The 13,080-nt window shown below is 44.8% G+C and overlaps 1 protein-coding gene across 19 annotated transcripts in view; it reads left to right on the top strand.

The window, feature by feature from the left end:
• Positions 1 to 13,080, top strand: part of MACF1 (microtubule actin crosslinking factor 1) — a 292,549-nt gene that overhangs the window by 141,502 nt on the left and 137,967 nt on the right. For all 19 annotated transcript variants that reach the window (XM_083751563.1, XM_083751572.1, XM_083751574.1 and 16 more), the window contains 9 exons: positions 860 to 988; positions 2,091 to 2,168; positions 3,279 to 3,440; positions 4,493 to 4,597; positions 5,444 to 5,539; positions 7,456 to 7,581; positions 10,196 to 10,348; positions 11,689 to 11,843; positions 12,847 to 12,973. In XM_083751563.1, the coding sequence (XP_083607689.1) occupies positions 860 to 988; positions 2,091 to 2,168; positions 3,279 to 3,440; positions 4,493 to 4,597; positions 5,444 to 5,539; positions 7,456 to 7,581; positions 10,196 to 10,348; positions 11,689 to 11,843; positions 12,847 to 12,973 (1,131 nt within the window). The remainder of the gene's footprint in view (positions 1 to 859; positions 989 to 2,090; positions 2,169 to 3,278; positions 3,441 to 4,492; positions 4,598 to 5,443; positions 5,540 to 7,455; positions 7,582 to 10,195; positions 10,349 to 11,688; positions 11,844 to 12,846; positions 12,974 to 13,080) is intronic.

Raw genomic sequence — 13,080 nt, forward strand, 5'->3', positions numbered from 1 at the left:
GTTTAATGTTAAACAAAACATAATTCAGGTGATGAGGTGTTTGTGTGGGCAGAACTGATGACGTTTTCAAATGCTTGGTGTGATCACTTAATACTCATTCTTAAAATCACTTTATTGTTTAAGGAGGCCTGGTTTACACTGTCTTTTGCCAACCTGACATTGCCTAGGTGTTTTGGACTGCATTTCCCATTGGCCAGTACTGGTTTAGCAGGGTGAAATGTACTATAACTTTTAAGTCCTCCATCAGACAATTCCATGGGAATGACTAGGGAAGTCTTAAACTGGCTTTAAATTATGCCCTGGCTAATGTTGTTGAGCAGCTTCCACGAATACCTCTATGAGTGTCCTTGAGAGGTTGGTCCAAAGCTGACTTAGTTAACTGCATGTGCCCAGTTTCTTTTAATGGGACACAGAAAAGGAAGCTGTCCTTAAGTTACATATTTTTTAAAAAGCCCCATTAGAAGAACCCTGCTGGAATAAGGCCAAGCACCTGTCCAGTCCAGCATCCGGTTCTCACAGTAGCCAACCAGATGCCTCTGAGAAGCTTGCAAGCAGGACCAACATTCAACAGCACTCATCCTCCCTTGTGCTCCCCAGCAACTGGCATTCAGAGGCATACTGCTTTCAACTGTGAGGGCAGAATAAAGTCCCTTTGGGTATTAACCTTTGGGCTACTATCCCAGTTCACCTTGGTGAATTTCTTGATAGCCAACAGTTTCCAGAAGAATGGCATGACATGGTAGGAGTGTGATGCTTTCTACCTCTTAATAATTGGGTTGCAGCAAGCAAGGGTTAGCTGTTTCTGCCCACAATTCAGCTGGGAAATGCTGACAGGTTGCCTCTTCTGTGCTGGTTTCAGATGAAGCTGGAGCGGGCTGAATGGGGGAGCGACTTGCCAAGTGTAGAATCCCAACTGGAAGTCCAGCGCCATGTCCACAGCAGTGTGGAAGACCTAGGCTCCAGTGTGAAAGAGGCCAGGATGTATGAGGTAAGCAGGGATGCCTGGGGTGGGGTGTGAAGGGCAGCAGGACTGGTTTAGCTCACATCAAGAAAGGTGTGGAGGTTCCAGAGCAGCTCCAAAGAAGACAAGCAAAGTGTTGTTGGAGAGCATAATGTGGGAGGAAAGAACTGGAGGAGGAGGAGGAGCTGATTTTCGCTTGGAGGAAGGATCCTCCTGCTGCAGGAAGGGGTTGCTTTAGAGTAGCCTTTCCTCTCTAGCTTGCACTCAGCTCCAGATGCTTTGGATGTCAACTCCCACCACAAACATGATATTTGGGATGGTTGGAGTTACAGCCCAAAACATCTGGAGCTGGTCACCAACTTTATGGGGAAGGTGGCCTGGGGGCCTTTATATGCAAGCTATTTACACTTGGTTTTGGAGAAGCAAAAATATAAATCTGTAGAATTAGAGAGATAGCCAGGATTTCTTTTGTTAGCTTGAGTATCCTTTTCTGCCCCACTAAGTTCATATTCCTGAAAGGAGATCACATGCAGTTGCTGCTAGATTGGGGCCTCTGGGGTGTGTTGCTCTAAGGATAAAATTCATTCTAAGGCAGGGGTTGCCAAAGTAGTGCACTCCAGAATTTGTTGGACTCCAGCTGCCATCAGCTCCAGCAAGCATGACTAATACTCACGAATTATAAGAGTTGTACCAGGGACATTAGGCTACCACTGCTCCAATGGGGAAACACATCTTGGGACAGTCTGTGTGTGTGGAGGGTTTAGATGGTGTGAAAATGGGCCCTGAGGAGGATTGGGAATAAGTTCCGTGGCTAAAAGGGACACATAGAGGTCTGCTGTGCTCAGACTTCATTGTGCTGCTTTCAACAGGCCATCTGCCAGGGATTATTAGCTGTGATTCCTGCACTGCACGGGGTTGGACTAGATGATCCTTGGGGTCCCTTACAACTCTACAATTCTGTGATTCTATATTTTACAATGCATGCAAGATTTGTGAAAGTGGAGAGATAAGGAAGAGACGAGAGAATTTCAATAGGACCTCCAGCTCTCTGTGCATTTCTAGTTAGACATGTAACTTTTGAGCTGCTTCTGATCCTCTTCGTTTTCTCTCTTCCTCCTGTTTTTTAAAGGGTAAAATGTCTCAGAATTTCCACACTAGTTACACGGAGACACTGGGGAAGCTAGAGACGCAGTACTGCAAACTGATGGTGAGTTGTATTTTGGGTTGATTTCTGTAGCCAGCAAAGTGTCAGGGACCCTCATTCAAGTTCACAAGCCCCTCAAAGCTGTAAATTGCAACTTGATTCATGGAGGCTTAAATTTTTTGCCTGTGTGCCTGAAACCCTTCCTGTGCAATCTCTTTTAAATAAAGGTTTGTCTGTTCCTTGATTTGTGGTTCACAATCTACCTCAAATCTTCAAGGAGTGCTTCTGTGGCAGAAGAATGAGAAAGTCTCCTTTTAAGAAGCACTTGCTATGCAGTCTTTTCATTGATTTAGTTAAAGCACTTTTCTCCTGTGCTTCACCCCGCTGCCACTGCCTCCCCAAAAGAAAAGAAAGGCTTATATCAATATGAAGTCAGTTCCTGCCCTCAGATTTATAACACAAAAGGAAAGGGGATTGGAAAGAATGAGGAAAAATAGCAAAGGCACAACTTATTTGTAACTAATAAGTTGGGCCTTTGCTATTTTGTAATGACCAGCTGGAATGGCAAGAGTTCAGCAATTTGAGGACCCTAAAGTTGATCCAATGGAGAGGCCTTGCATTTCTGTCTCTCCCTCTGCTTTGTTCCTTGGGAAATATCATACTGTCCCCACTCCCTGGTACAATAACAGTAATTACTGTGTTAGAAAGCAGATAAGTCATGCTGCTGCCAGGGCTATCCGTTTAGATACATTTCTTCTTCTTCTTCTTCTTCTTCTTCTTCTTCTTCTTCTTCTTCTTCTTCTTCTTCTTCTCCTTCTCCTTCTCCTCCTCCTCCTCCTCCTCCTCCTCCTCCTCCTCCTCCAATAGACAAAGTAGCATACCAATATAATAACAACAAAAATGATGCCTTTGGCAGTCACACATGTAAAATGTAATAGGAGAGAATGTAAAAAAAAGTTTGAAGAATAACTTGACAGTGTGGGGATTTCTGACAAGGCATCTGGGAAGGAGGGTGGTCAGCATCAGAAGAGCCCGGCTGCTGGTTCAGGCCAAAGGGGGCCCTGAAGTCCAGAATCCTGTCCTCAGTCGCCAGCCAGAAGCCTTTGGGAGGCCCTCAAGCAGACAATCCCTAGAGTGGCAGGAAATGTAACAAAGTATGTTGTCTTTTTGCAGGAAACCTCCAGCTTCCGACTACACCACCTCCAGAGTTTGTATGGGTTTGTGTCTCGAGCGACGACTGAGCTAATTTGGCTCAATGAAAAGGAAGAAGAGGAGCTGGCGTATGACTGGAGTGACAATAATCCCAATATGGCTGCCAAGAAGAATTATTTCTCGGTGAGTAGGAGGGGCTGGATGTGGCCAAGTGTTTGCAGTGCCTCTATGGTGCTCTGTATTCTGGAAGCGCCAGAGTTCCACATTTCTCAATTAAGCTCTGTGTTCAGGAAAACTTACAGGTTTCAGTTTATTTTCTCAGAAGTGCCTTGTTTTGCTTGTGCTTCCTTTTGAGATTCCCTGGTCAAGTTGCTGGATGATATTCAACTAAGTTTTTCTCAGAGTAGACCCATTGAAATGAATGGACATGAATGAGTACATTAATTTTAGTAGGTCTACTCTGAGTAAAAAAATAATAATTGACTATCACCCATAGTGCCAGTGAGTTTCGTCAGTTTTCAAAACTTTATTTTACCTTAAAATTTTATATCCAACTTTGCTTATATGTTTGAACCAAAGCAGCTTATAGTAAAAATGGGTGGGGTGGGGTGTTATGAACAAAAATGCTGTTCAGCGTGAATTAATAGTAGTAGTATCAACAACCCCATTGAGAAGCAACCCCCACATTCAAAAAATAACTAAATCAAGCCCAAAGGCTTTCATAAAGAGGGAAATCTTAGCTTGGATGCAAGTACTGGGGCTCAGCAGGCTATTGCTCCGTAAAATAACCAGCCTCCCAGTCATTTAAGGCTTTAATGGTAAGAAGCTTCAATCACCTTGAGTTGATGATCCCCTTCATGGCCGAGAACAGATTTAAACCTTCTCACACCCCACACCCAAATTTTCTATTCTTGCCCAAATGCGAATTGCTCTCAGTGCTCAGAGTTCTTGTAGGCAGTGGGGCTGTAAAACAGCTGTGGCCAGCCTATGGCTGATCTACAGAATACATTATCCCTGACCAATGGCTGATGGACGTTGTAGTCCAACAACATCTGGAGAGCCACAAGTTCCCTTTTCCTGCTGTGAAGTTTCATGGCTAAGGTTTCCAATACTGTCACACGTCTGCGTTGCCTTGTGCCACTCTTCCTGTGATGCCTACCAACGGAGAGGCAAACCTATTGTCTGATTTTGCTATAGGGAATGTTATTGGTCCTCTTTGTGTTTCTGCTATGCAGGAGCTCACAATGGAGCTAGAGGAGAAACAGGATGTGTTTCGCTCCCTGCAAGACACAGCTGAGATACTGTCATTGGAGAATCACCCAGCCAAGCAGACTGTGGAGGTAAGAGATAGCTTGGAGGGAGGCATACTTTGGTGTTGTGATTGTGAGCACTTTAACCTGTGTGTTATGCAAGACAACTTCATAATATAATAATAATAATAATTTATTATTTGTACCCCGCCCATCTGGCTGGGTTTCCCCAGCCACTCTGGGCGGCTTCCATAAAAAACAGAAATACACTAAAATATCACAGATTAAAAACTTCCCTGAACAGGGAAGGGATATCTTTAGGATATCTTGATGTATTTCAGTACGACTGCATCTTCCGCACATTAATTTGTGCCTTTTCAAGCTTCCATGGTTGAAGGCTAGCTGGTTGAAATTGCACAGATTAAATGCACACAAGGTTTTCCTGGCTTGAAAAGAGCTTTTCACCTCTCTGCCTTGCTTACTGGGCAAGGCCCTCTTGTCATGCCAACTCTGGAACCCTGGGTATTGTTGCATGAGATCTTGTGGGAACTCAGCCAGCCCTATGGGATTGTGTGAGAGCATCCTAGAGCTGGTGTACTGAGTGAGCTTTGCCTGGTAAGCAAGGCAGAGAGCTTAAAACCTCTTTGTGTGAGTTGGCATGACAAGAGGGCCTTGTGAAAACAGCTGTTTTGAAGCCTTTTATTACAGCCAGTTGCCCTTTCTTGTATTCCTGACCATAAGCCTTGATTGTGTGGCCAATTTTACTTTATTTAAAATATTTCTTGACTACCCTTCATCCAAACAGGGTGGTCTTACAATGGGCATGAATAAAACTGGTGATACCTATGCAAATTCAGCAAAGGTCTGAGCAGGCTGTAGTTGTTGTATTCAATTGTACAAAAAACGCTCTTTTGTCTGTTGTTTGTTTTTTCACAGGCATACAGTGCAGCAGTGCAGACTCAGTGGCAGTGGATCAAGCAGTTGTGCTTGTGTGTGGATCAGCATGTGAAGGAGAACACAGCTTACTTTCAGGTACAGGGAGTTCTCCGCGGCTGCGCATCAGCAGTTAACTCCTGAAGTCAAAACTAATGCCCTGTTGAAAATTTCTCCCACTTTTTTTCAGCCATTCTCCATCAATTAATAAGAAAAGAAATGGCATTCAAAAATGATTAAATGGCAGAGGAAATATGTGTGATAATTTCAAGGATAGGGTGCAGGGCTTTTCTTACACTTACCTTACTTTAGAAGGGACGCAGGTGGCGCTGTGGGTAAAACCTCAGCGCCTAGGACATGCCGATCGTATGGTCGGCGGTTTGAATCCCTGCGGCGGGGTGCGCTCCCGTCGTTCGGTCCCAGCGCCTGCCAACCTAGCAGTTCGAAAGCACCCTTAAGTGCAAGTAGATAAATAGGGACCGCTTACCAGCGGGAAGGTAAATGGCATTCCGTGTGCTACGCTGGCTCGCCAGATGCAGCTTGTCACGCTGGCCACGCTTCCCGGAAGTGTCTGCGGACAGCGCTGGCTCCCGGCCTATAGAGTGAGATGAGCGCACAACCCTAGAGTCTGGCAAGACTGGCCCGTACGGGCAGGGGTACCTTTACCTTTACCTTACTTTAGAGGTGAGTTTAGGGATGTCTTTTATGTCATTCTACATCTCTCTGGTGGTCTGCACTTCGAAGCCTCCCTGGGTGTTTGTTCTTCCATTAAAACCCAGGAAAAGGACACCATAGCATTAGCTCCTCTCATGGTTTTTTTTGAGTTCGGCAACTATGGACAGCCAGGGAGGCTGCAGAGTGCTGGAGGAATGTTTACTAGAATGAAAAACACACATACCTCCTGCATGACCTTGTAATGCTAAGGTAAGGTCAAAACCCTGCACCCACCAGAATTTTAAAGGAATGCTTAAGTTCCCCAAGAGTGAGGCAGCATAACGTAAGCTTCTTTCTCAGAGGAGGAATTGTTTGAGTAACTGTAGGATAGATATTGACACATCATGAGTCAGAAGACACTCAAATGCTGCTGTTGCTGAGCAGTACAAGAACCCCACCCCAGCCTAACAGGTAGTGAGAACACTACCCTTCTTCCCTCGCTACTTCTGCTTCCACCATATTTCTTCTCTTGTCATATTAATTGTGAAAAGGTTTATATCCTGCTGTTCATCGCCATCCAACCTCTGCTTAGAAACCTCCAAGAAAGAAGAGTCTACCACCTCTCATGGGAGTCTGTTCCACTGTCAAACAGCTCTTACTGTCAGAATTTTTTTCTTTATGTTTAGTCAGAATCTCCCTTTTTGTAATTTGAACCCACTGGTTTGAGTCCTACCCTCCAGAGCAGGAGAAAACAAGCATGTTCCCTCTTCCATGTGACAACCCTTCAGATATTTGAAGATGGCTATTGTATCTCCTCAGTCTCCTCCTTCCCAGGCTAAACATACTTCAGAGTAGGATCAAATATAACAACACAAAAACATACAATCAACCCATCTCAAGCTTTGCTAGTAGAAGAGTAAATCAGCTCTTGGCTTGTGTGATTTGGTAGCAGCATGGAGGTTGCAGACTGTACAAATTCCTGGCCAAGCCAAGCAACCAGAGAAAATATCCTCCTTTTAGTTACTTTATTAGAGAGGCATCAATATAACTTATCTTGGGCTTGTTTTCTCAGAATTGGATCAGGATCAAGACTTGTTAATTATCTTGATCATGTTCCATTCTTTAGAAAACAGGTCCAAAATGAGCCATACTGGTATGTCTCTAATCAAATAACCCAAAGGAGGCTGTTTTCTCTGGTTTTTCTCTGGCCTTCCTTTTAAATGATGAAAATGCCTTTGAGCAAGTTGAATGGATGCTTTCTTTTTAGTCTTTCAAGTAAATTCCACTCTTTCATAAAACATGCAATAAGAAACCTCTGGCTGGTATTTTGACAAAGGGGAAACGTCTTTGTGCTTTTGCAGTTCTTCAGTGATGCCCGTGATTCAGAGACATACTTGAAGAGCCTCCAAGATACCATCAAACGGAAGTATTCTTGTGACTGCAACACCAGCCTGACACGCCTGGAGGACCTGCTCCAGGATTCCATGGTGGGTGCTCTTTGGGCAGATCTCAAGGTCATACAGATTTTGGCACATTATACCAGAATCATAGTTGCAAGAGACCACAAAGGTAAATGATCCAGTCCCTGCTGATGCAGGAGATCATCTGCTGCAGCACCCCTAATACCGGGTCATCCATTCTCTGCTTTATAATCTCTAACAATAAGAGTTCACACCTTCCAAGGCAGCCTCTCAAACAGCTTGTACCATCAAGAAGCCATTAGATCCTTTAGTGTCTGACATACATCAATTTGTTGTGATGATCTAACCCTCTCAGTAGCATCCAAGAATCCCCAAGTTTTTTCCAGTAAATTTGCTTACATTGCATCTCTGCATTGCTTACTTCTTTGTGCTTTATTTTAAAAAGTAAAAAAGAATGTGCACGTCTTTTCAAAGTCTGCCTATTTTCCTCTCAAATGTTCCCCGAACTGCATTGTTTAACTATCCTTGTGTTTCAGTTCCACTCCCCACTATGAAATGTTTACTTGAGTGTGACCTCTAGCATGCTATTTATTTTCATTTTGCTAACTCCTGCTGCTGCTGCTATGAGCACATGATGGTGGCTTTTGCCACTGATTGTCTACCACAAATGGCAGCCGTTCACCAGAGTTTCAGGCAATGAGAATTCGTTCCTGCAAAGCAAGTGCTCTATCACTGAGCTGTAGCCTCTTCCACCTTACACTGAGTCCACCCGTTGGTCCATCTAGTCCAGTGTTACCTCCTTTGACTGGCAGGAGCCCTCAGCGTGCATGTGTCTTCACCGCTGTCTGGAACTAGGTAAAATACAGCAATCATGAGCAAGCAGTTGTATGGGAAATAGTATTGCTGTAGTCCCTATCCATATAACTCAAAATATCAGTGTTTGATGGTTGACAGCAACTGGGGACGTAGGCAGAAGCATTTGGCCACCATGACCTTTGAATGAGAGGAGCAGGCAATGTGAAGTGTTAGGGCTATTCAGTGCAGGCTTTGCTGACAAAGGTCTTGGCATAGGGTCTTTGGCAAGAGTGGGGCAGCTTGATGAATGGAAAGGGTATGACCGTTTGTCATTAAGTAACATTATGGCCAAAGGCATTGAGATGAGGAGTAGGAAAGGAGGGAAAGGGGGTGCAAGACAAAGAGTGCTGGGAGACAGAAGGCAGTGCATGTGCAGGATGAAACAGAATTGTAGAGCTGGAAGGAACCCAAAGGCTCATCTAGTCCAACTGCCTACAATTCAGGAATTGCAGCTAAGAGCTGTGAGAAGGTACACATGAAACCTGCTGTGGGGAGGATGCTGAAAACATCCTCCCTGAGATGTGTTTAACTCTGCAAATCCCTTGGAATGTTGTGCTTGCTGGGGCTGATGGGAGTTATAGTCCAAAACCTCTGGAGGGCACCAGGTTGGAGAAAGTGGGGAGGACATTTGTGGGTGGCAGAGGCAGCAGCCTCTTCTTGGATATTGACCCAACTTGGAGATTGACTCAGAGTTTCAGGCAGGAAGGTGCACAAGTTTAAAAGTAATGGATCTGGAGGCTACTGTGGACGTTGTGAAGGAGCCAGCATGCGCAGCTTAAGGACAGGCTGCTCCATCGTAGACCCGCTAATCTTACTGCAGTTTCAAAGCTGCAAAAGAAGATGGGTTCCTTGAGCCAAGGGAGATGCATCAGCACAAGGTGGAGCCTGTCTATCTTGCAATGGTTCTGACAGACTAAAAACATGGGACTGCTTCAGTTGTAGACCTTGAGAGCCCGTGGGAGGCAGCTTTTGCCGCAAAGGTTCTTCATAGGCAGTCAAAAGGGAAAGCTTTGGCCCATGTGTGAGACGCTTCCTTTATCAGAATAAATGAGTTAAAGTTGTATTTCTTCCAACCATGCTCCCCTGGGACAGGAGAAGGTAGCTTGTTTTAAACCTTTTCTTTCTTTCTTTCTTTCTTTCTTTCTTTCTTTCTTTCTTTCTTTCTTTCTTTCTCTCTCTCTCTCTCTCTCTCTCTCTCTCTCTCTCTCTCTCCCCACACACATCATTTCCCAGCTTTCTTTTTTCTATCAGGTTTAAAATTGCTTAAGTACATACATTTGAAACTACCTGAACAATCTTTTTCACACAGTTCTCATGCCTTCTTTTATTTCACCTTTTTACAAAAATCCAGGTAGTTTTTCTTTCTTTTTTCCCAGTGAAAAATGATGGGTTTGGGCTTTGTTGCACTGTTCACTGTTTTGCAGATAATTCTGAAATTTGAACCTAGTAGTAATGTTTTAACTCTGCATGCAACTTTCGGAGTGGCAGGGGGTGAGTGGGCAGGGAAGACTTGGAGATAATTGGTCCTCTTGCCTGGAATAGTATTAAATATGGATTGTCTCTGTACTCCCTGCCCTACTCCCACTTCTGCTTGGAGAAGTTGCAAATGAGTGTGTGTGTGTGTGTGTGTGTGTGTGTGTGTGCATATGAAGACATGGACACACATACAACCCTACCTATGCTTGCCCTTGAAAACCCAAACTTCCCTTGACCAAATGCTAGCTCCTCAGAGGGCAGTGTGGGCATGAGGTTTCTGGCCATTCTTCTCCTGCCTGTCCTTACCCTTCTGTTCCATCCATTCTTCTTGCCTTTCTAATTTTGACAGGATGAAAAGGAGCAGCTGATCCAGTCCAAGAGTTCTGTTGCCAGCTTGGTGGGTAGGTCCAAAAGCATCGTGCAGCTGAAGCCACGAAACCCTGACCATGTTTTGCAGAACACCATCTCTGTGAAGGCCATCTGTGATTATCGCCAAATTGAGGTGAGCAGAAATCTGTGAGTTTAAATCCAGGCTCTTCCTCTTTGAATTTATAAACCTCTCAGGTTTCAAAGCCAGTGTTCAGTGGTGGCCTTGAGATAGTATGGTATAAGATAATACATAGGCAAAGTGATGATGATGATGATGATGATGATGATACATTGCAGTGTTTGACATAAGGATTACTGTGACAATTTGGCTAAATTTGAGAACATACTGGTATAGCTTTATCAGAACAAACAGTGGTGAACTTCAGGTTTGCAGTTTTAAGCTTCCAGTTGAAGCTTATACTAAACTTTGTTTTCTTGTAATGAGGGCTAGTTAACGAAACTAGGGTACCAAACCAGACTTAAACAACATGGGAAATTATAGCTTGTTAGATACCATGAATAAAATATGAGTTTCTTAACGTTGGCATCTGAATGTGATGTACGCATGGAATGCTTTCAACATTAAAAAATGTTGTACAAAGGCCCGGTAATATTGCTGTTTATGCATGGAAGTCAGGGTGAGAGTCAGTTCTTCGAGCATGGATGCCAGGGTTGTGGGGAAGAGGTGGGGTCACTTAGATTTTGATTTAGCATTGGTAAGAAGACTCAAGTCAAGAACACTTAACTTCAGTTGGGCAAAAATTTATTTCAAGTGCCCTATTTCATCCTGTAAGAAACTAACTAGGGGGTCTTTGGCATCTCCTTCCTCTGAGATGGTGAAAAATAGTTGGAGACGCTTCTGCTGAGAGTGTTTTAGCTGCAGAATGAGGTTGGAGTATAGTAAGTCCAATTGCAAGTCTTTGCATGGGTGGGGGTGGGGTAGATAGATAGATAGATAGATAGAGGGAGGGAGGGAGGAATCATAGAGGAAACCCACTCTCCATTTATTTATATTCCCTCCCACCTGTGCAAAACTGTGTTTGCAGGCTTACCCGGCTTTGGGAAAGTGGCATAAAGGCTCTGGAAGCATCCCAAAGCCCATGTGCCACCAATCCAAAGCTGGGGAAACAGCCCTCCACCTTGCAGGAGACCTGATTCAGGGGGTTCCTAGTTTTATGCATTTGGAACCCGGAAACTGAACCCTTGTGTAAGATGTGGGCTTACTGTATGTTGGGGTAGCCAATATGATGCCCTCCATATGTTTTGGACTACAACTCCCATCAAGCTCTGCAGGCATGGCCAATGGCCAGGGATTATGGAAGTTACAGCCCACAACATCTGGAGGGCACCACATTGGCCACCCCTGGACTACATGATGCCTAGGATCACTTTGTGGGAGAAGCAGTGTGGGGAGGACAAGGGGTGACAGTTTGACCATCTACTGGACCAGGGTTCCTTTTGTTGACCACGCAGATCACCATCTGTAAGAATGACGAGTGTGTGCTAGAAGACAATTCCCAGCGAACCAAGTGGAAAGTGATCAGCCCTACCGGAAACGAGGCCATGGTCCCATCTGTTTGCTTCTTGGTGCCCCCTCCTAACAAAGAGGCCATTGATGTGGCCAGCAGGTAAAGGGATCTTTCTTTCCTTGAGCAGTGCCGGGGTTCCTATTGACCTGGGGGTTCTGTAGGTGTGTGCATGTAAAAGAAAACAAAATGTTTGCAGCAATTTGCTGGGGGGTTGGGTCTGCTGGCATGTGTAACATAAACTTTTGTGGAAAGGAATAGTTTTCAACAGAGCTCTACATGTGGAACAAAATCTAGCTACTGGGGCAAAGCATACAGAAACCTAAGATCATACCTTTTGCCCCTTGAAGATTCTAGTTCTCATTGTGGGCCAGATGGGTACAGCATCTGTCTCTTTCTCCCAGAGCCAGAAAACTTCCCAGGCAATCAAACATTTTGAAGTTGGTGCCTATGATTTTGCCGTGGCTCTTTAGCCTAGGGGTCGGGGCAAGTTGGAACCTTTTTTAGCCTGAGGGCTACATTTAATCTGGGCAACATTCCAGGGGCCACATGCCCGTCCTGGGTGAGGCAGGAGGCAAAAGTGAGCAAAGCAACAAATGTGAAAGTTGTCTTTTTACAGTAGGCAAATTGCTTTGCATGCCCAGACAACCCTCTCTATCCTCCAGCCAGCCAAGCAAGAAGTATCATCCAGGTTCAATGACTTATTTCAGCCAGGCAAAAATACTCGAGGGGTGTAGATGAGGAGGGTGTGTCCTGGGGGGGGGGGATCCTGAAAGCCAGCTTGGAGGGCTACATGTGGCCTCTGGGTCTGAAGTTTGTCAGCTGGCTTCTAAACGTGTTATGTAGGAAATGGGGAGTGGTTGCTCAATTCTTGCCTTTTGTGAGAGGTTGCATTTACCTTTTGAATATGCTTGGGATATGAGGAGCTGCTTTGAACCATGTCAGAACAACATTTCCAATACTGTCTTTGCCTGACCCATGCTGGGACGGAGACTTGCTCCCCCTGGCCTTCCTGAGTAGATACAGCATAATATACCATAATTCAGAAGGTTGATATCCACACGGTGCTGCAGACACCCAATTTTGAACTGCTTTCCAATTGTAGGGTGGAACAGCTGTACCAGAAGGTGATGGCCTTGTGGCACCAGCTCCATGTAAATATGAAGAGCCTTGTTTCCTGGAACTACTTGAGAAAAGACATTGCCCTGGTGCAAAGCTGGAATATGGAGAAGGTAATACTGCAAGCCCCAGAGTGATGCTTGCCAGTGAAATAAGAGTGTGCACAGCTAAAGCATGCCAACCGTAAAAGTGGCCTCCTGATTGGGTGGAGCTGGACAGG

Source organism: Podarcis gaigeae (genome assembly GCF_964106915.1).
Source record: "Podarcis gaigeae genome assembly, chromosome: 8".
Taxonomy (NCBI): domain Eukaryota; kingdom Metazoa; phylum Chordata; class Lepidosauria; order Squamata; family Lacertidae; genus Podarcis; species Podarcis gaigeae.